Raw genomic sequence first — 22,873 nt, forward strand, 5'->3', positions numbered from 1 at the left:
AACAATTATTACAGGACTCAAAATAATGTAAATACAGTAATCAGCCATCTGGATGCAATGCGTAATTCAGACTTTCCCTTCATCTCAGGGTGACCCTCCTCTGAGTTGTTACATAAGCTGCTCGCACAATACCTCTCAGGTGAAATCCCAACTCAAATCTACCTTCTAAACATGCAGATTGTGTTGATTGCAGATTCTTCGCAACAGCTGCAGCTGTTGTTTAAGTGCTCTACTAAATAAAGCTTGCTAGGCCCTGCAATTGGCTGGCACCCAGTTCTGGGTGTACCCCATCTTCTGCCCCAGTCCAGTCAAGGCGCAAGCTCACCTGCAAACCTAATGAGGACAAGCACTACAGAAATTGGATGGATATGGATGGGGGTCTCTTTAGATGCAGATAAATGTTTCCCTCTGCTGGACAACAACAGTAGGATCCATCGCCACGGATCAAGGAGGGACTGCAACATGAGGCTCATCTTTGTCCCATCAGTTACAAACCACACTTGTGTCAATCGGTCCCAGGCCTGAATATTTTTTTATTACAAAAGACAACAACATAATTGTGACCCACCTGCCCAAATTTCTGTTGAACGCCAGCATACATCTACATCAACAAGCACGCGCACACACATCCATCTTGACAACATTCACACATTCACAATGGCCGTCCCATTTCCTTCCCTCCCCAACAGTCCTGTTGTCAAATTCAGTGACAACAAACGCAGTGCAAAGTCAAAAGCCTACTGCTGGCCCTCTTTCTTCTCGCCCTCTGAGCTGCTGCTGCTGCTGCTGCTGCTGCTGCTGCTGCTGCTGCTGCTATCGCGCTCTGACGCCATCTGTAGGAGAAAGAGCCAAAGTACGCACACACACACACACACAAAAATCATTCTTAGCAATCTAGCTGTAACGATTCATTTACAGGATGTTTACATGTAGGCTTGGCCGTTTAACATGCTGTTAGTTGAGTGTGAACATCTGCTTCATGCAAGTGTGTTATTTCGCAATTTGGTATAAGTGTCCTTTTCAACAAACAGCAGAAGGTGCGCCAAGGACTGTTGCTCTTTCTTTTTCCGCGTCACTCGCGCTGCTCATATCCAAGTTGGTGCACTCATCGACACGACACCATCGGTTAAAATATAAATGGCGTCAATCGTTGGACAAATACAACCAGTTGATGACGTTTAAAATGGATTTCAAAGCAAATGAGCTTTTATACCAGATTATCAGGTACTTTCAACCTTCCCGATTAGTGAATCACCATTTTGTGTGTAGAATATGACTAGAACTATTCACTGAACAACATGTCTATGTGCAATATCGTTTGTCAAATACGCAGGCTCATGGGGAGGGGGTCGATCGGGCCCTCAGGATTAGTTTGAAAGTGAAATAATACACAAGAATTTGTGCAAGTAACATACTGTGGATCTGCCTCATGTCTTTCTACCTTTGCATCCAATAATATCCCCCCTACACTTGCCCTACAGCTGTGTGTTGGATCCCGGAGCCCGAAGAAATCTTATCACCACTTCAGTTTGTGCAATTCGGCAGTCAGTTTAGGTTTTGACAGCTATGCGCATATCAAGAATGGAGTTCAAATGAATCCTCAATCTTGATAAGTTGATTCAATTTCATAGTGCAATTTGAAATTCCAAATACGTGTGACCTTAGAGGCTTGTGCTAATGTGCATAGTCACGCTGACACACAATTTGTGCATTTTTCCAAAGAACTCTGAGGTTGGTCTCAATGTTCTCTAAAAGGATTAGTTAAATATAAAGATGTTCCTGATGTTAGGCCTACTTGTATTTCTTTCCATTCAAACAAAGGAAAAAATCCCAAACTTATTATTTAAAATAATGACGCAACACTTGATCTGGTCCGGCCCAGTAGACATCAACTTCGACTGAACGTGGCCTATGAACTACAAGGATCCTGACACTCCTGCCCTAAGATGTCATGCTCCTTGTCAGACAGCACAGGAGCCAGAAGAAGGTTTAACACGGCCCAGGAGAACGGAAGCCCTAAATCAGACAGAATGGTCTTCCATCTGAGGGGGTGTCTAGTATTGGCACATTTCAGCGATTGGCGGCAAGAGTTGACTGCACAACTGCACACACCTTCTTGTAGGCCATTTCGAAGAGCTTGAGCGACGCCTGCTGAAGGTTGCTGGCCGCCTGCTTGATGTTCTCTCCCGTTTCCGATTCCTTGTTGGTAAGAAGATCTCGGACCTTGGTGATCTCCTCCTTCAGCTTGGTGCACTGCAAGGAGGAGGAGGTACAAAAGCTTTCAAGCTGGATACCGAGTTCATTCCCAAACAGGGGGATGCGCCGTACGCAAGGTGCCCCCGCACATACTTCACTACACTGCACACATTTTAGCACCCCCACAATGTTTGGCACCACTTCATAACACAACACTGCCTTAACCGGATCTTCCTTGCCTGTATCCCTTATTCTGGGTTGTTCTGTTTAGCCAAACAACATTGTATTATGGGGCCTGTGAAAAGTAGCACACTTACAACAACGGTGTGAACAGTATAATCTTTTTACAATGTTCTAATCTTAATTGGGTAATACTCTTGCATATTTTTTTGTAATGATCCTGGTTACTTGAATTGGTAAAAACATTTTTAAAAAAAAACAAAAACTAATCATTTTTCCAATCAAATTACAACTTAGACAAGGAACATTTCTTTTTGCCCCAATAATCTTTTGTAGACAGCGGGGCAGCTACCGATAACCGTCAGGCACAATCACCATTTTTGCCATGTGTGCACATTAAAGGTCCAAACTTGAGCTTGCGCATGACAGCGCCAATTACCACCCCGTCCAATCGTATCAACAGGAAAATAATTACATTCTATTTATTCAAGTTTTTTGATGACATAGGGAATAATTCACAGATTATATATGAAGTTGTGAGCTGTGTTTATAAAAACAAAAGAAAACAATATTTATGCAAGTCACACTTGCTAAAATTGTTATGTACCTCATCAGCAGGAAGCTGGTCTTTGAATTCCTCCATCTTGGATTCCGTATCATGAACAATGCCCTCTGCCATGTTTACAGCCTCCACACGCTCCTAAGGAGACAAAATTAAAACAGAGGTCGGACCCAGCGGTCTAAAATCAAAGTAAAAAAAAGACTCAAGTTACCGCGATTAAAGCTACATGCATTAACCATGTTCTGAATGACTGATCATGTGAAAATGTACAGACGTAATAAAATTATTACTTAAACATTTTTGTAGTTTTAAATTATTATGATAAATTCTTTGCCGTTTAGCCTGACTGGCTTGCTGCACCCATCAAGGAAACGTTTCACGTACATGCTGATTTGTACATCATGCATTCAAATTCAGTGGAAATTGACCACAGAAAAAAAAAAATCTACAAAGCGTACTGACTGAATGTACTGCAAGTGCCCCGCAAGATGTTTGTGATAACCGCTCGAGTATTCACTCCTTCCAGCATGAGGGCCTCACCTTTCTCCTCCTGTCCTCCTCTGCATACTTCTCAGCGTTCTTCACCATGTTCTCAATGTCATCTTTGCTGAGACCTCCTGATGACTGGATGACAACTGCAGACAAATGAACAAGATTATCTCTGGAAATCCACTTTTTAAACCTAACAGAGTAGGAGAAGTAGTCATAGAAGCAGCAGCTATAGAAAGACAACTTCAATGCACCGACCATTTCATCTTGCGCTAAGGTTTCACTGCTAAAGCCAGTGTCCAACAACCTGAGCCTGAGGCTCTTCAAAGGTCAATTTGATGATTCGCACAAACGGTGGCCTTTCAGTGGTCGTGCACACGACCTTTTGGATTGAACTGACCACACTTGCAATGGGGAATATAAAACTACAACTCACTCTGCTGTTCCCGGCCCGTCCCTTTGTCTTTGGCGGACACGTGAACGATGCCGTTGGCGTCAATGTCAAAGGTGACCTCAATTTGGGGAACACCACGGGGGGCAGGGGGGAGGCCCACCAAGGTAAACTGACCCAGCACCTTGTTGTCTGCCGCCATCTCTCTCTCACCCTGACACACTTTGATCTCCACTTGAGTCTGTCCATCTGCTGCCGTGGAGAAAACCTGAGCAGGGGCAGCAGCGAGAAATGCAGCATTGCAGCATCATTGGTGAGAGGACGATATCGTGTGCATGTAGTCCTTGGACATGGCTGTACCTGGCCCTTCTTGGTGGGAATGGTCGTGTTCCTGTTAATAAGTTTGGTGAAAACCCCGCCCAGAGTCTCAATTCCCAGCGACAGTGGCGTCACATCCAAGAGCAGCACATCGGTGACATCTCCCGCCAGGACGCCGCCCTGGATGGCTGCCCCAATGGCAACGGCCTCATCGGGGTTGACAGACTTGCTGGGTGCGCGCCCAAACAAGTCCTGAACAGTCTGCTGGACCTAAAAGAGGGAGACCGTGTGAGTGCAGCCAGCAAGGCATCACTACATCTCTGTTCTGCATCGCAGTCAGCCGGGGCCGACAACATATTGCCCGTTGCGTACCTTGGGCATGCGCGACATGCCTCCGACCAGAAGCACCTCGCCTATGTCACCCTTGGACACCTCGGCATCTTGCATGGCCTTCTGACAGGGAGCCACCGTGCGACGGATCAGGTCGGCCACGAGGCTTTCGAACTGAGCACGGGTCACCTTCATATTGAGATGTTTGGGGCCGGATGCGTCCATGGTCAGGTAAGGGAGATTGATGTCCGTCTACAAGCCAGAGCAAACAATCGGGTTAGAGAGCAGCACAGCTAGGAAATGACCCAAATGACTTTTTTGACAATGGAGGGATTGAATGATGCGACGGCGTTTGGAAAGCATCGATGCCTCTGAACAAGCTCTGCCAGCCCAGAAGATCTTGGTGTGAGTTTGCTAATCCAGGACAAGGTTGTCTTTCCAAATGAGTCAACTGCCATTTACATTGTGGTCGTAAATATCAAAAACCCTACAGTGTAATAGCTTTTACTTTCACCGCATATTGAATTCCAAACCGGGACATTAAGAGCAATTTACCAAATACCTTGTTCTGAGAGAATGGGAATATCAGGCAATGAAAAAAAATCTGCAGTTTTCCTTCGACACGTGCAAACAGTATTTCATCATTTCCAAAGCATCAATCCATCCATTCTCTGTACCGCTTCTCCTCACATGGGTCACATGTGTGCTGGAGCCTATCCCAGCTGCCTTTGGGCAAGAGGCGGGTCCACCCTGAACTGGTCACCAGCCAAGGGCTGACAAAAGGTAGACGACAAAAGATTCACAGGTACAATTTAGTCCTCAGTTAACCTACCTGGTGCCCGGATTTCAACCCTCGACCTCAGAACTGTTAGGCGGATGTGTTAACCAGTTAGCCACCCACTACAATAGCTTGCTTTTTACTTTGTTCTTTCTACGTGACGTCAGTAAAATCCCCGCCCGATGCGCCACTGAGAAGTTGTGAGAGCAAACCGTGTCTCTCAAACTTGCCGTTCCAACAGCTCAAAATTGTTTCTCTCTTTTGCAGTCCATTTCATTCACTTACACCTCTTGTTTTAAATCTATCCTCTTCTCTCATCACATAGCGATCTGAATCAGAGCAAAACTGACTTCAGGGATTAGGTGACAAACCCGGTGTAACTAAAGAGTTGATAAAGTGAAAGTAATAAATTCCCGTTTTAAACCAAAATATCGGATAATGTGAATTCGGCAGATAGTTCCTTGTTAAGTTTGTAGTCGTAATACATGCAAAGGTTCTTGGCATTTACTTAAGACTCGGAACACAATATCATAGGAAATTCAAATAAAAGTGAAAGTAAAAACTTTAAGACCCCTGCCTAGCCGGCTGTCATTTCCTCGAGTGACGCACGTATACCTGCAGTGACGAGGACAGCTCACACTTGGCCTTCTCGGCAGCCTCTCGGACTCTCTGGAGGGCCATGCTATCTTTGGTCAGATCCACGCCGGACTGAAGTGGCAAAATAACACAATAACATGAACACGGGCATTTTAACCCATGAAACCACTGTCAAGACGGTCTCCCATTACTCACCTCTCTCTTAAATTCTTTGACAATGTGTTTGAGTAGGGGCAGGTCGAAGTCTTCTCCTCCAAGGATGGTGTCTCCGTTGGTGGACTTCACCTCAAAAACTCCCTTCTGTATCTCCAAGATGGAGATATCGAATGTACCTCCACCGAGATCATATACGGCAATACTGTAAAAAGAACAAGCTTGTTTTACTGGCAAACTCAATTCAAGCAAAAGAAGGCATCTGCCCTTTCAAAACAAATTAGGGGCCATATTCACCCATTCACGCTTAAAGAGTAAGTCAACTCAAACATTTCCTTCATGATAATGTGTTCTATAAGCCCCCACTAATCCAAACAGGGTATTTTGATTAATATTGCATTTGTGAAAAATGAATAAAGCAGAAAAATCCACCCATTTTTGTCCATCTCAGGCGGCAGCCATTTTGCCCTATGCAGCCATTTGCTGTTGACTGAAAATGACTTCACAGTGCCAAATGGCTCAGGTAAGGACCGTCGCAGATCACCTCTTTTCTGGGTTTGGTCATGAGATGTTTGCCCAAAACATTTTCGCAAACCGTTCAGCCCGACTCGAGTGAACACAAGTTTGCAGGGAAAAAAAAAAGTCTGCTGGCGGTGATCCGTTTTCACCAATTCATATTTTGCCGTTTTGGGCGTTGGCGTATCGCAGTGGGGACACATCACTTCCACTGGGAAATCGGTGAGTGCATATGGGGCAAGTGTGCCGTGATCCCTGACCTGGCTGATCGCAGTCACTATATAACTTGCCATTATTCCCGGAGGCTTAACAAAGGAACTCTAACCACCGGACATCGGTGTAAATGTGTGTGGTGTTCAAAGTTAAGTTGCGAGCGGCGCGGGAGAGATGGATGACGGACGGCGAACACAGCTTCACAAAGACTGGAAGGCAGTGCCGGGCAAGTTACGCCACAATTTGTGAATGGATTGTGGATGCTTGAGCTAAAGTGTTCGCTTGCACTGTTGTGCGAGCTTTCGTTAAAGCCGGCATCGTTTCTGAGGAGCCGCACGGCAGCGAGACTGACTCGGACAATGACGAAAGCGAACCTGGCATGTTTAATGGACAGCTTGCCCAGCTGTTCGTTTCGGATACCGAAGATGTGGACTTTGATGGGCTTGTGGATGACAGTCAATCATTGACAATTACGTGAGTACATTGTTAAATGTTTCAATAAAAACAAAAAAACAAACTCAGTTTTGCTCCTGCAACCTTTTGAAAAACATAAGTTAGAATACTTGCTAGCATATCGTCGCTGTCATGTGAAAAATACTTATCTCCATTTTTTTTCATTTTCTTATTTTTATGAATGGTTTTTCCGCGTTACAGACATTGCATTATAAGTGTTTTTCACAGAACAGCGACGATATGTTTTAGTGTGCATGCATGCTACCGTGTGTTTTAAGCTATCGTATGTTTTATCATGCCTGCGCCCAATAATACGGCCTTATGTATGTGTCAAATACAGAAATAGCAACCGTAACTGAGACTGCGCCTTTTAATACAGTGCACCTTTTGGTGGCGAAAATACGGTAAATCAAGTTAACAAGTACAACCAATGACTTACTAAGTCAAATTTCACATATGTGGTGGTTAAATGATGATACCACGACCACCACTGGTTTCCTTTCAGTTTCGGCACTTATTGAATAAAAATAAGCTAATTAGCCAAAATGAAAACTTTCATTTTTGTTAGATTTTCACAAGTGAAACATTTAGATTAGAATCATTTCTACTCACATCTTGTCCTGGGTTTTGTCCAAGCCGTAAGCCAGTGCAGCCGCTGTGGGCTCATTGATCACACGCAGGACGTTCAAACCAGCAATCTGACCAGCATCCTTGGTAGCCTGAATGCACATTAGCACAGCCATTAGTGACAGTGGGAAAAGTAAATGCATCTCATAATCCAAAGAGTTATTTCACAGCTTTCACAGAGGACAACTATGAGCTGACGTACTTTTGGTTCACCGATGTGTGCGTGTGTTTACCTGTCTCTGAGAGTCATTGAAGTAAGCCGGTACTGTGATCACAGCATTCTTGACTTTAGTTCCGAGGTAGTTCTCTGCAACAAACAAAATCACCAAAACAGCACCACATTAAAAAGGTGACTTGTGTCGGCGAAACCCCAGAGAAAAACAGCCATTACCTGCCGTCTCCTTCATCTTCATCAGGACGAAGGCACCCGCCTGACTGGGGGAGTACATTTTTCCATGAGCCTCCACCCAAGCATCACCATTAGAAGCACGCACAATCTTGTAGGGCACATTCTTCCTGTTGATGGAAAAGACAATTGCGTTAGGAACGTCTATAAATCATCCCACATTTGCATATCCATACTCACAGGTCTTTCTGGACTTCGGCGTCATCAAAGCGGCGGCCAATCAGTCTCTTTGTGGCGTACAACGTATTCTGGGGGTTGGTGACAGCCTGGCGTTTAGCAGGCATGCCAACCAGACGCTCCCCTTCGGCGGTGAAAGCAATGACTGAAGGAGTTGTCCTGGCTCCCTCTGCGTTCTCCAACACCTGTGAAGAAAGGACATATTACGTCGGTTCATGCACATTGTGCACTGACCTCGTCAGAGGACGCAGTCAGAAAATGTGTTTTGGCAAAATGTGTCTGGATGCTATAGAGTCAAGCAAAATATATTTCATACATAGAGTTCCCATTCACAAGTAATCATAAGACACTTTTCATTTGGAGCAATTCTATTCTACAACGATAATCCTCACACGTTGAAGAAAACCACAAGAAACCCACGAGAGCAGTTTAATCATAATGTTTCCGTATCACCATTAAAATATTAACTTTTTTCCCTGCAGTGCATGTCACTACAGAATCAAAACAGGAAGGCAGATTAATGCTCGCTCACAATGTTTTGCCCTTAAAAGGCAAAACTATTCAGATTGAATCTATCTTCTAAATCACACCTGTATAACTGTAACGTTATGAAACGCTTATGAAAATGAGTAATAGCTACAAAAGGTTTGATAATGACTTGTACAGAAATACGACAAACTATTATTTCTAAATATTTACCAAATCTCATTCAAATCATGACCAAACATACACTTAAAAATTATATATATCGATAGATAGATAGATAGATTTATTTTTATTACATTGTTTTTTGACTAACTACAATGTTGAAGGGAAAGGTTCTTACGTACATTCCGCAAACTGGATTACATACATATAACACCATAACTGACATATTCGAGCTCACCTTTGCTTGTTTACCCTCCATGACAGCAACACATGAGTTGGTGGTTCCCAGGTCAATGCCAATGACTGCGCCCTTGATGGCTTCCGACCTGCAGAAGAAACAAGAACTATTGTTACTAATGCACTTTTTTGCAATGAAAATATGTTTTCCGCCCTCTTAAGCAAACAAATAAACAAATACAACAAATTATCAAAAAAGGAAACTCAATGCAGCCGATCTTGAATTTTTTTCAGCAGTTCTATCCAGAGCACTTATCAAAAATTGAAATACACTTACGCATAGTCTCTCCTTGACAGGGCTCTGAGAGCATCAGATTGGAAGGTGCTCCAATGACCCTGTAGGGAGATCACAATGTAGTTCCCAAGTCCAAGGCTTTGGGTCAATTAATTGCACTAACTTGATTGAGACATAAAACAAATCTGACATCCCTGCATGCCAACCCGTATTGGCAGCATGAAAGAACATAACTCAGGTGAAATTAGTATATGATTCCACTCATGTTATCATTTTCTTGGACGGAATTAAACTTCCTAATCATTTTCCAGAAAAAACAAATTGCTGGAGTAGTCAGAATAGTTGATAAGTACAGTAATCAAATCGTTAAGTGGGAAACTGTGCTCTCTGTTCGCAGCCATGTTGTTAGTAGATGTAGTGCACATCAACAACTGACAAAGAATAAATACTATTTCAATTGCACTTGAAGTTAACGTTCCTTTCTATTTAACATGTCACTAATATGTAAGCAGCTACTGAGGTTGGCATCAGCTCATCCAGGGGTTATTGGGAAATCTCTTCTGAGGTATCTGAACCCACAATGTTTGAGAACGACCGCATTAGAGTAATACCGCTGCAGGTAGGAGGGAGACATCACTTTGAAGGTCAACGAGTCACGCATCCGCCACACACTTGTGATGATGCATCGAACACAGGCTAAATCAACTACTAAACACCGCAAACATTTAAGACGATTGGAAAGATTACAGGTTACTTTAACAAACTACGCAACCGCCGTAAAGGCATTAACATTTAAAATTAATTCACTCGCAGCAAAAAACAAAAAAACTAACAAAAAACGACAACAACAACAAAAACAACAACGCCACGTCAAATGAGTGCAATTCCGAACGATTGTGTAAAATACACAACATTCCACGTGACGACCAAACGACAAATGGCGTTTTAAAAATCACGAGCACAAGCTAGCTTCTAGCTAACTGCTAACATCGTAAACCTCGCAGTGGCCTCACAAAAGTTGCAATTAACGTAGAGGAAGATGTCTTAATGTCGTTTACGTGTGTGGGAAGCTCACCTTTGTTAACAAGGATGACACATTTAGTGCGCAGTTTCTTGCCGGCAGAGTCCTTGAAACGCTTCTAGCAACGCTCAACATTTTTAACAGCTCCGCTAACTAACTGTAATAAAACGAGGTGAACCGTTTTACAGTAAAGAATACTGACAAATATTCAATAATCGCTGCCTTGTGTCTTGTCGAGAGCCAGGTCCAGATCAATGCTAGCACTGATGTGTGGTCGCACTGCCGGTAGCTAGTCAGTAGAAGGGCTATAGAACTGCGACGCACCTTCTGGAATTATCCAACACATGTTACACCATGCAAAGCTGGAAGACCCCTAAAAATAGGATATAAACGTAATGCCTGAATGTATATTACCATTTGGAAACGCTATACCCTTAATAAAATAATTTAAATCGCATGTTGCACTAGAAATATATTTAAAATGTTCAATCAATATAATAATTTTAAAGTAAAACCACAATTTGTTATATTTTGTATGCTTTTATAATCGCGATTAGTATCGGGCACCTATGTTTGTGGGCATGTGAAGGTCATGATGTAACGGTACCGTCGACAGTTTCACGTGTATTACATCAGGGATGCAGATTGAAAATAACGATGCGATATCCACCAAAACAATTTTCTGTATGGACTCACTGATCATTCATGGTAAATCCAATACAACACCAATGTTCGAAAAAAATAAAATACCGGAGTGAGTTACAATCGTTCGTTCGTGATCAGTTTGTATTGTGTTGCACTGGTAAAAGAAAATTGAAGTGGAATAAATTAGCTTTTTAGTCAGGCCGTATCAGTTTTTTGAACGTAGTTCTCTGAGTCCTTCCGTTTCCGCCTTCAGTGAACGCAACATACGATCTTCTCGCGAGAAGTGAGCAGAGAGGGAAACGTGGCTTTGTGGCTCAAATGCAAATAAGGAAACACTGCACACTTTTACGGGCATAAGAGTAACTAATGAAATAATCGACAAGTCTTACATGATCGATCTGTCGGGCATCAAATAAACATACATTTCGAGGGACAGTGGCAGCTGTTCAGGAATCTCTTCATTGCTTGCTTGTCAACAGCGGCGTCGGAGGCTTGCACTTAGCAGCCGTGAAGGAAAAGGGGCGTTCGTTGGTCTTCGTTCAGCAGCTTGTCAGCGACCATGGCAGAGAGTGTTTCGTCGGGTGAATTCTGCAGCTCTCTGACGAGCTCCGCCGGGCTTCCTCCGCCGAGGACTCGTATCTTCAAAATTATCGTTATCGGTGACTCGGGGGTCGGCAAGACGTGCCTGACCTACCGCTTCTGCGCCGGAAAGTTCCCCGAGAAGACTGAGGCCACGATCGGGGTGGACTTCAGGGAGAGGCTGGTCGAGATTGATGGCGAGAAGCTCAAGGTGGGCACTGTAGCTCATGTGAATTGAGCAGGAATTCATTTGAGCGATCTATTACTAGCTCAGATACATAAACGTAAGATGCGTTTAGGGAAATGATCTGTGGTGCGCCCCAGGAATTTGTGTGCGGTGTCATGGTTAATGTCTGTCACGGGCGACTGTAATGACTGAGGTGACTCAAGTACCACTCGCTTAATTAGAAGTACTTATATCTGGTCTAAAAGTACAGTCTGAAATGTGCTGAAAGATAAAACAAAACAGTTTTTGTGGACAACATTTTTAACACCAGATGCTCATCATTGTTTTAGCACAAGTCAACCCATTTACCACAAATCATTATTGTCGTCAACATTGACTTTATTAAAACAATGGTCTTGATAGGGAATATCTTGCTTCTCCTGATTTGCTGCCACTATTGTTAATGCTTGCAGGTTGACATTCTTCCATGCCACTGCTTTCCATTTTTTTTCTGCCTTAAAACCCCCATTGTCTCAGTAATCAAATCACAGCCATGGTTGCCATCACCTCTCAGTTTTGTATTTTTTACATTGTCACCCGCTGAGGTTAATACAATTAACAAGCTTATTTTAACAACGTAAGAGTAGAAGATACAATATATGTTCTCAAATGTAGAGACTAAAAGGTAAAAAATAATTCACATGTTTCAGTGACCTGAAAATTCTACTCATGTACAGTACACAAGTATTTGTATGATGTTCAATTATTACTTACTTAGAGGGGAAGTCAACCCCAAAATATTATTTCCATATGTTCTATGCAGCCCCACTAGTCTAAACACGGCATTCTGATTGATATGTGTAATGCGAATTATGTGGCAAAATCCACCTGTTTTTGTCCATCTCAGTGACAGCATTTTGTCACTTGCTGTCGACTGAAAATGGCATCACAGTTGCTCCGGGCTCAGGTAACAACCAATCACTGGCTCAGGTTCAGAAAACGGGTGAGCCATGATTGGTCATTTGATGTCATTTTCTGTTGACAGAAGTGTCAAAATGCCCGCCGGCTGCGATGGCTAAAACGGGTGGATTTTGCTGCTTAACTCATATTCCACAAACGCAATATTAACCAGAATGACGTGTTTAGACTAGAGCAGGTGTATAGAACATATTATTGTCAAGAAATTTTGGGGGTTGACTTCCCCTCTGAATTACATTCGACGCTTGCTCGTCCTGCTGATTCAAATAATCATTGTGAGTTCATTGAGTGTGCATTTGATTAACACAGCAATTGTGTTTGCCTTTTCTTTGAATTGTTGGGGTGATACTTCTTCCAAACGCCACCGCTTCTATCTTCAGATCCAGCTGTGGGACACAGCAGGCCAGGAGCGTTTCAGGAAGTCCATGGTGCAACACTACTACCGCAATGTGCATGCTGTGGTCTTCGTCTATGACGTGACCAACGCTGCCAGCTTCCGCAGCCTCCCCGCCTGGATTGAGGAGTGTAAGCAGCACGCTTTGGGCACAGAAGTGCCCAGGATCCTGGTTGGAAACAAGTGCGACCTCCAAGACTCCGTCCAAGTTGGAACAGACGTGGCGCAGCAGTTCGCTGACTCTCACTCCATGCCTTTGTTTGAGACCTCTGCTAAGAACCCAAACAGCCAGGGCGGCATGAGTTCTGGTAATAGTGACCACGTTGAAGCTATTTTCATGACTGTGGCTCACAAGCTCAAGTCTCAGAAGCCTCTGGTGTTGAGCCAGCCTCCTGCAGGATCAGGAGCTAGCATCAACTTGAGCAGCAGCAGGGAGGACGCCAATGATGGGTCGCGCGGCTGGGCCTGCAGCAGCTGCTGATTGGTGGAGAGTCAAGACCAGATCAATGGATCGTGAGAACGCACAGGCTGATTCAGATTCACAGCCACAAAAAGACAAAAAAAACAAAATGGACAGTCGCACATGCTTGTGCTAACATTCATGAAGGAGTGTCAAGTTTTGGCCTGATATCACTTGGATTACAGTGTTGGAATGAAAATGAGATTGAGGTGAACAGCATGATCATAAATCAATTCGCCTGTGACTTGTGCTCTTTGGCCGCTAACAAGAACCGCTGTAGCTTTAATACAGAATTTGAAATGCACCTGAGGTTGTGGGGACAGTGGTTGAAATGTGAAATCTAAGCGTGACAAAGTGTCAACTACATTTACTCTCGTTTCTTCTTTGACACAATAAAATACCTCAGTTCTTCAGAACTGACTTCTCACTAGTATGGCAAAAAGTTGCTCTAACACTACACGCTGTCAAATGCAAACATTAATACATTACTGTGTAACCTGCAGCATGTGACGTGATGACTCACTTTCAAGCGTTTATCCTGCACCGAGATTGAAAGATACAAAGGGAACGTGCAAGAATGACATTGTCCAAAACACCTTTTACACACTTGACCGGTACAGTAGAGCACCGCAAACTTGCGGTTTGGCACCTGCGACTTAGCATATTCGCAAATTTGTTTTCAATATTTTCTTGTATTTTGGGAGAGTGGGTTGTTTTAATGGATGTTTATCAGCATTTTTTTTTTCCGTATCTAATCCATACAACCACCCCCACCCCAACCTCCATGCATTTCAATGGCCATATATGTGGATTCTCTCTATTTGCGAGCCGGCCCGGTCCCTATCCCCTGCGAACAGCAGCGGAGCGTTTCAGCTGGTATCCATCTGATACACGTATAGGGCTGCAACTAATGAGTATTTTAAAAATCGATTAATCTCTTGATTATTTGGTCAATTATTCAATGAAGCTGATAGAAAGAAAAAACATTTGTAATTTCCCTTTATTCAAAAACATCTTATTTCAAAATGACTGCTGAAAATGAGCAAATATAATAATCCTCAAGCATGTTAGTTGTTTTCCAAAGTAAGACAAAATGTTTTATTTTGATTCAACATAAAAATAATCAGTCTCTTATCATGGACGACAAAAGAAATCAGAAAAAAATACTGTTGAGAAGCTGAAATTTCATGCATTTTAAATAAAGAGGTGAGGTATCTTAACGATGAATTGATAATGAAAAATAATTAGCAATTAATTTGACAATTGAGGTGGTGATTCATCACTGCGCCTCTATATATGTGCCGGTACTTGATGCTTATATACATCCCAATGATACAATTTGCAAAGGTAAATCAAGGTCTGGCTTGTGTTTCCACTGTGGCATCAGTAGTCTGGATGGCCCATCCTCAGTATGTATATATTGTGACAGTGTAACTCAACAAGGAATACTGCAAAGATTATTCTAACAGTTAACAAAGGGCAGCAATGGAAAACCTTCAGTATTTATTTTTTTCTTGGCATCTGGCTGTCTTTTTGGGCATCCATTCTATTTATATTGTCACACATAAGCAACTATTCTTAGTTTTAGGCCATGAATAAATAGACTGCCGTGTCTGAGTTTAAGAAGTTAAAGTTATTTAGCACCACTGCTCCGTGTGGCCGCAGGTCTGCTGTTCGGATGCACATTAACTTTGACTAAAAAAAGCTGTTCATTTAACAAAGCATTCGTCTCTCAGGTCAGAAATGTGTTTTCTGGAGCAATGCAAGTGGGAAGAAACATTATAGCTGCACCTCAGCAAAGGTTCTTTGTGATTTCTGCTTTTTTGTTGACTGTCTTTTTTATATATATATAAAGACCACATTAATTCATATATATATATATATATATATATATATATATTTTTTTTTTTTAAGAGCTTCATCCATGTAAGACATATCAGTTGTTCTGTCTATCATAAATACTTTTCCGTTGATGAATGTATTAGGAGTTAAGCTTGCAATAAACAACCTTTAATCATGTAGTGCCATCTCTAGAAATAGCAGTTAAACAAAATGAAAATACTTTTATGGCAGAATTTATTCATTAAATGGTTTACAAATTTAAAACACATTATCACAACATAGAGGCAGTGAAATACTCTCATTCACTTACATTCAGAAATCTGATAGTTGACGTTTTGTTATATATTATATAAGCAACTATGTACAGTAATCTTCAGTGAGAGAAGGATGCTACTGGAGTGCTCAGTGCTTGCTACCTGCTCTGTCAAGAAAAACAAATGAAATGAATTGGCACAATCTTTTTAGCGGCATCACGTCGCCTCGTCGGGTATGAAAGTATGAGAGAGATGTGTCTTACTTAGGTCAGTCTGCTGTATGGAGGCAACCTGGAGGAAGCTTCCTGCTCTGTGGTGCCGGAGTCTACAATCCGAGCTGGAGAGTTGAAGAGCCTGTCGTCAGCTCCAGCTACAAGCAGAAAGGCAACGGCAGACTCTCACGACTGACAGCAAAAGGTTCAATGAGCAAATCTCAGGGATATGGAGATTGATTGAGAACTTTTACCTTGCCAGGTGCACACCATCTCAGCTTCCCCTGGGTCACACTGTGGAACCAGCGTCTCCTGCAATACACACAAAACAAATGGGACTAACATGGAAGATGTGAACACAGCTGGGCTTTAGGATTACGATCTGGTTTGTATATATTGTTTTTATATTCTTTAGTTAGTTTTGAATATATTACAGAGCATTCAATTCCCAAGGGTACAAAGGAAAATGCGTATGTGTGGAAGGGTTGAGGAACCAAAAAAAAAAAAAATCTACAAATGTTGGAGAAACACTCATTTACAGGTTCCACACTATACTGTAATCAATGGAAAACAACGTCTACCATTTGTTGTGGTCTTCATTAAGTGACAGGTGACAGGAGTTACATAGAATTTAGGATAACCAATCACCTTCTTTTAGGATTCTTCTCCATCAGCAAGTCAAAATAATTCATGGTTGTACATCACTGCTCATCTGTGATCCTCATCAGACATATCGCATGTCAGTAAAAATAAATGTGTTGACCAAATGCTCTTACCGGTATGTTCACCTTGCCTCTGATTATGTTGTCAGGCAGCTGACAGTTAAGAACACAGTTATGTTTTCACAAAAAAAAACATTTTGCTTATTTAAAAAAAAAAAAAAAAAAAAAAAAATCACTGGAGCAATCAGCGTCCATTGAAGAAACAGAATGAGCAACTTGGGGGCTTTGTGAAATTGAAATGCATTTGCAAGATTATCAAAAATACAGAAACGAACAGAATAGTACTGTATGATGCTAACACTGCTGTGAAAATAACTAGGGCACGGCTGATTAATCGGGAAGCCGATTAAATCGGCCTAAATAAAGACCACTCCATTAACCAAATGGCTTATCCTCACTAGGGGGCGTGCTGGAGCCTGTCCCTCAGGCAGTGGGCCGGGTACACCCTGAACACCCAGAGACAAACAAACATTTGCACTCACAGTCATACCTATAGAGACAATTTAGAGAGCCCAATTAACCTAGCATGTATGTTTTGGGAATGTGGGAGGAAACTAGAGTATCCGAAGAAAACCCACATAGGCACAAGGAGAACATGTAAGCTCTACACAGGAAGGTTGGGGTCCGATTTGAACCCACAACTTGTAACCCCAATACAAGGATGATTTTTTAAAGCTCCATTAACACATAACAACATAAGGCAAAAAATGACATTCACCCTCCAAGCCACACCTGTCCCCAAAAAAATCATCCAATTCATCTCGCTGTTGTTAAGCTACAACAAATACATTAGGACAAAGTATTGTTAAACAGTCAAATGTTCTGCCTGTAATTCACATCTTTATTTTTGTAAGCATTAAGGGACCCCAAAATAACTTATTTCATTACCTATAAATAGTTTTTTTAATTAATCGACCAATTTAAATTCCAGTTATCGGAATTTTATTCTGCCGGCGGCGGCATGAGTCGGCATCGTCCGAACAAAAATCCCTATCGGTCAGGCCCTAAAAATAACATTATAGAGTTTTGTGAATGCAAAAAATGTTTTCATCATTCTCACTCTTTTCTTGGTAAGAGTTACCTTCTGCTCATCTAGCTAATGGTGTGTACTACAATCTACAAAATAAGTTTGCACTGACCATGCTATAGCTATCTTTAATCTGATAAAAAATGTAAACTAATGCCGACTTTATTTGTTCCCACCAGTCCAGTTCGGGCATCGTAGCAGCCACACCGCGGCAGACTACAGCAACCCATGTAGGCGATGACGGATGACAGGAGCAGGCTGAGGATGCAGCTCAGCAGCGTGCTGGCGTTGGCGCCCTTCACCATCCGATGGAGTACAAATGTCTGTGTGGAGACAACAAAGAGCAAGCACGCTTGTTGCGCTCAAGTGCGATACTCACAACAGATGGGAACAGGGATCATTTTGTGTATGCGATTACCACTTTGAGACTGTCATGATGGTGGAAGACCTCCTTATCTTCCTCTCCATAAGTGAGCGTTAGACAAGAATAGCCCAATACAAACAAAGAAGCCACGCAAGAGAGGCCCGCTGCTGCCACCATCACACTTACCTGGAAAAAGTACAGTCAAGGAAATGATCATGTGCACGAGATGCCATTCATGTTTTTGCAACATAACTCCCTTCTCATTGAAATTGATTATTATTACAACCTAATAGGGATGGTCTTGGCTGGCAACCAGTTCAGGGTGCACCCCGCCTACTGCCCATAGACAGCTGGGATAGGCTCCAACACGCCCGCGACCCTCGTGAGGACACAGCGGTTCAGATAATGGAATCGGAAAGGGCACGCAGCATAAAAACTGAAATAAAATAATCCAAAAATTAACGATCGAGGTGATGTGAAATTTCCTTGCCGGACAAGCGTGGGAAGGGAAGGCTAACCTAACCACTTCAACCCAATTTAAAGTGCAAAATTACACAATTTGGTAAATTCTGCAAATGTTGAACTGACAGTTTGTCAGAGTTGGCCCCAAAAGACGACAAATTTCGGAAGTTCGCCCTGATTCGAGTCTCACAGTGAGCGTCCAGGTTGGTTGAAGAAAAAGAGATGTCAGGAAGAAGTTCAAAAAATCCCACAGCACACTGGATTGCAGTGCAACCCTTTGGTTGTAGTATGCTACAATTGTCAGAGGCGCGCTGGTGAATAGTCTTGGAGCGCTTGCCCACAACTTTGTCGGGCCTGGCAGACGGAGAGAGGGCGTAATTTACGTTTTTGACAAGTCCGTTTTGCGATGGCTGGTCGCGAGGCAAGAGTGCAGAAAAAAATGGGGAAGAAGTGCATGTTCAGGTTGAAGCACAGTGCCACAGCAGGAGCGCAGGATCAAGAGCAAGAGGGAAGTAGATGTTCAGGTTCTAGCGAGAAGAGAAAGAGAGCAAAGGGGGAAAGCGGCTCTTATCTTTGGCAAAATTCAAAATCAGAGGCCCCTCCCAACTTCTCAGGTAACATTTAGTGGACTAATTCAAAACTTTGCTATGTTTGAACAAATACCTGGAGTCCCACCTTTGACAATGTATTTTAAGATTATACTTCACTTACAATACATCCTTGAAATCAAAATTCAATCAATCCAAACACGACTGATTTATTGTAATTTCAAATTGTGACTCTTCATGCCAACTAACTAATATAGATAATGCAAACATGAAAGACAATCATGTCTTTGTTTGGAGCGCTAAAGTCAATTTGCAGTGCTCATGCGCACCAGTTATATGCACCCCTGATTATAGTGATCATTATGAACCATAGTGTATATGTTATTTACCATAGATTTGATGGAAACCTTTCTTTTTTAACCTTAACTGTTCAAAAATTATCTCCCATATATGTACATTTAACTGACCATTTTGGAAAGTGATCTACATACAGAACAGTGTATAGGAATACTTACCAGTATTGGGTTTTTCTTTTGAGATGCAAACAGAGCCAAAACACCAGGACAAGCCATGATCTGAAAAGAACGTAAAAACCATGGAGTGGATGACAAACAGAAGACAAAAGAAAAGGATAGGACAGGTTGCATACTTAGGTAGGACTAAATGTCCTAAAATGGTTCAGTTTTAAATCAGACATTTTAAATCTGATTGAATGGCCAGGGCATGTGGGGTCCCTTAAGGATCAGTCCTTGGACCCCTTTTGTTCAACCTGTATATGCTACCCTCGCGTCGAATTCGTCAGAATGCCAATGTTGACTGTCATGGCTACGCAGATGATATGCAGCTATATCTCTCCCAAGTGTCCCCAAGTGACAACAGTACAATTATGGCGCCGTGTCACTGTCTAAAAAAATATATATAACTGAATGAAACAAATTGTCCTTAAAATAAACTAAAAAAAGAAATGCGGTAATTGTTTTGCTTTGCAGTTTGTAAACACTTATATGTCACAAATGTGGAAGAGTTTTTACGGTCGCGCACATCTTCTATAGGACGCCTTGGGTATAAATGAAACCTTGATAAAACACAACAACTTAATTTGATTTATTTAATTTTGCCTTAAACAAATATTAACATAACAGATCCATTCTATCAACACGAGAATAAAATACAATAAATAAAGAGGTTAATGGTTCACTTATTGGTATTATTTTATAATAATAATAATAATAATAATTTGTTGTTATTATTATTACCATCAGTATTTGCCGCGAGCTCTGCTGGCTTGGACACGGTGCTAAGCCCCGATGCTGCCCTGATAACTGATGTACACTGCTCATTGAGTAGTTTGTTCTGTGGTCATGCATTATTTAAAAAAATATACAGTGGCCCCTCGTTTATCGCGTCAGTTACATTCCAAAAATAACCCGTGATGAAATCCACGAAGTAGAAAACTTTTTTTTTCAATTACTATGCTGTGTTTTAAGGCTGTAAACCTCACCATTAACATTTCTCTTTTGTTTAAACATGCTCAAAGTTCAAACCTTAGTAAGAAAATGAAGTATATTTTATTATTATACTAATTAGAAATATTTTTAATATTATTTTAAAACGAAACAAATGTCAAAACCTTTTTTTAACCTTCCTGTTATGTTGTGGATCAAATGAACCTGTTCAGAAAATCTAGGAAGGGAAAAAAGGATTAAACTTTGTCTGCTGTTTTTTTTTTTTTTTCCAATTTTCGTTTCTTAATATTAAAAACATTATGTGATATTTGTTGATGATTAAACATTAGAGCAGGTGACACTGACGCATGAACGTTGCTAACAAATGATTAAATGAACACCTTTGACACCTCCACTTGTGTATGAAATGCACAATACAGAGTTGGCACAGTGGCACATCCGCCTCACAGTACAGAGGTCGTGAGTCCAAATCCAGACTGCGGCATTCCCGTGTGGTGATTCCATCTTCACACCGTGCCTATGTGGGTTACTCCCACATTCCAAAAGGTTAATTGAAGACTAAACTGTTTGTGGCCCACGCGACTAGTTCGGGGTGTACCTTGCTCTTGTTTCAATCGCAGGGCATGTACATTAAAGTCTGGAAAAGGAGTGACCAACTGATTACTTGCTGTGTTGTTATTATTACTAATGGCAATGTAGGAATAACTTTAAATATTCTGAACCACTGCTGTGGACGTACTAACTTCCAATCGTTTTTTTTTTTTTGTAATCGTAAAAACTGAATCAACATTGCGGATGTCTTCATTACTTGGATACATGACTTTGCACTGCGCAGGTGTGAAGTTTGTGAAGGTCTCACCATTCCGCCCCACAATGGTGTCCTGGTTGTGCTTAGCGGCGTATCCTTCCGGAAAACGGCATCCATGAAGCCGCAGATCACACAGAGAGCAGCGCACGCTACTTGGAGCACACCGAGGACCAGTACGCGCTTTTGGTTAAAAATTAAATACCTGTAGCGGTCCATCTCCAGCCGTCAACCCGCTTGATGGTCGACCAAAGGACGCCACGGCTGGCACAAGCGAAAACTTATCTTAGCATTCAAGCGTCTAGCTGTCAGTAGAATAACACGACTCGACCTTGGCGAGTGTCTTTAAACATCGAAAATATGAGTACTTCAGTCCAGTAGTTTCGATTGCTTCTGTTATCCTCACACAAGTGGTGTCAGAGCGGCAGCGGGCAGGTTGTAAAGTTGCTTTCAGTCTGAACTCTTGAAGGATTAATAATTAACCTGCCCCGGTGCATTGAAGCACCATGTTCACATAGAATTAAATCCTGATTTTGGACTTGCAGGATTTCATGTACAACACCTATCACACATTAGGATCTGACTAATTATGCCAATTAAAAAAACTAACAAAAAAACGTAAAATTACAAATATAGTAAAATTAACTTAAGCACACATGAAAAATTTATAACTATTTAAACAAAAAATACAAAAATATTGAAATTACAAATTAACAGTAAGCACACATGAAAGATGTATAACTATTTAAAAAAATGAAAATGTTGAAATTACAAATTAACAGTAAGCACACATGAAAAATGTATAACTATTTTTTTTACACATGAAAAATATATAACTATTTTAAAAAATAACAAAAATATTGAAATTACAAATTAACAGTAAGCACACATGAAAAATGTATAACTAAAAAAATAACAAAAATATTGAAATTACAAATTAACAGTAAGCACACATGAAAAATATGTAACTACAGTCTGTATGTATACCAATGTTGAAAGTCCAGGTTGGCAAGGCCTTCTATGCTTTCCTTTTCCCGATTATCGCACTGCCGTGACCCACGTTTACAACCTAGATTCTAACATTTCTTCCATGGAATTGTATAATTCTATTCCCAATAGACTACTATTTTAATTTCATTGCATTTCTCGTCTGCAATGCTTCTAGTAGAGCATGTGGATGTTAGAATTTTGATTTCGTCCAATCAGATATCAACCACTATGCATGTGAGTGTAATCTGCCCAAGAACTTTAGAATGTATCTCAAACTATTCGCAATGGGATTGTTTCTGTTACCAATACATTTAAAATTAGTCCTCAACGGGCCAGTCGGAGCATTGGCATTTTTATCTCTTTTTCTCTCGTTTGATAGCTTGGTCTGAGCAAAAATTGCAACTTTGACAGGCAAAATAAATCTGTAGCGTT

General features: G+C 41.6%; 3 protein-coding genes across 7 annotated transcripts; 1 reads left to right on the forward strand and 2 right to left on the reverse strand.

Moving 5' to 3' along the window:
- Window positions 1–513: 513 nt before the first annotated feature.
- hspa9 (heat shock protein family A (Hsp70) member 9) lies at window positions 514–10,876 on the reverse strand. The gene is made up of 16 exons (XM_086023941.1): window positions 10,582–10,876; window positions 9,549–9,607; window positions 9,273–9,360; window positions 8,390–8,571; window positions 8,195–8,319; window positions 8,037–8,110; window positions 7,789–7,895; window positions 6,037–6,199; window positions 5,860–5,952; window positions 4,509–4,718; window positions 4,179–4,406; window positions 3,864–4,086; window positions 3,479–3,573; window positions 2,984–3,076; window positions 2,113–2,253; window positions 514–833 (listed from the first exon to the last, which is right to left on the reverse strand). Exons 1-16 carry the CDS (start codon window positions 10,660–10,662, stop codon window positions 738–740), a joined length of 2,058 nt encoding a protein of 685 aa, XP_085880067.1. The 5' UTR covers window positions 10,663–10,876; the 3' UTR covers window positions 514–737.
- Window positions 10,877–11,098: 222 nt separating this feature from the next.
- Window positions 11,099–19,364, forward strand: rab33ba (RAB33B, member RAS oncogene family a). Of its 3 annotated transcripts, XR_015085742.1 has the most exons (5): window positions 11,335–11,962; window positions 13,276–13,958; window positions 16,113–16,229; window positions 16,320–16,442; window positions 17,986–19,364. XR_015085742.1 is itself a non-coding variant. In XM_086023946.1 (3 exons), the coding sequence occupies exons 2-3, from the start codon at window positions 11,732–11,734 to the stop codon at window positions 13,768–13,770; spliced, it is 726 nt and encodes a 241-aa protein (XP_085880072.1). In that variant the 5' UTR covers window positions 11,099–11,235; window positions 11,652–11,731; the 3' UTR covers window positions 13,771–15,770. The 3 variants fall into 3 exon arrangements, 2 of the variants coding, with proteins under 2 accessions (XP_085880072.1, XP_085880071.1); XM_086023946.1 differs by lacking the exons at window positions 16,113–16,229; window positions 16,320–16,442; window positions 17,986–19,364 and adding an exon at window positions 11,099–11,235 and having other exon boundaries at window positions 11,652–11,962; window positions 13,276–15,770; XM_086023945.1 differs by lacking the exons at window positions 16,113–16,229; window positions 16,320–16,442; window positions 17,986–19,364 and having other exon boundaries at window positions 13,276–15,770.
- LOC147152343 (uncharacterized) lies at window positions 12,296–21,961 on the reverse strand. Of its 3 annotated transcripts, XM_086023949.1 has the most exons (8): window positions 21,820–21,961; window positions 21,506–21,715; window positions 19,696–19,755; window positions 18,225–18,356; window positions 17,983–18,129; window positions 16,312–16,369; window positions 16,109–16,215; window positions 15,809–16,012 (listed from the first exon to the last, which is right to left on the reverse strand). In XM_086023949.1, the coding sequence occupies exons 2-7, from the start codon at window positions 21,668–21,670 to the stop codon at window positions 16,109–16,111; spliced, it is 669 nt and encodes a 222-aa protein (XP_085880075.1). In that variant the 5' UTR covers window positions 21,671–21,715; window positions 21,820–21,961; the 3' UTR covers window positions 15,809–16,012. The 3 variants fall into 3 exon arrangements, with proteins under 3 accessions (XP_085880074.1, XP_085880075.1, XP_085880073.1); XM_086023948.1 differs by lacking the exon at window positions 15,809–16,012 and adding an exon at window positions 12,296–13,766 and having other exon boundaries at window positions 21,506–21,961; XM_086023947.1 differs by having other exon boundaries at window positions 15,809–16,007; window positions 21,506–21,961.
- Between the last annotated feature and the right edge of the window lie 912 nt (window positions 21,962–22,873).

Source organism: Filicampus tigris, chromosome 2 (assembly GCF_054856515.1).
Source record: "Filicampus tigris isolate MCC_2025a chromosome 2, RoL_Ftig_1.0, whole genome shotgun sequence".
NCBI lineage: Eukaryota > Metazoa > Chordata > Actinopteri > Syngnathiformes > Syngnathidae > Filicampus > Filicampus tigris.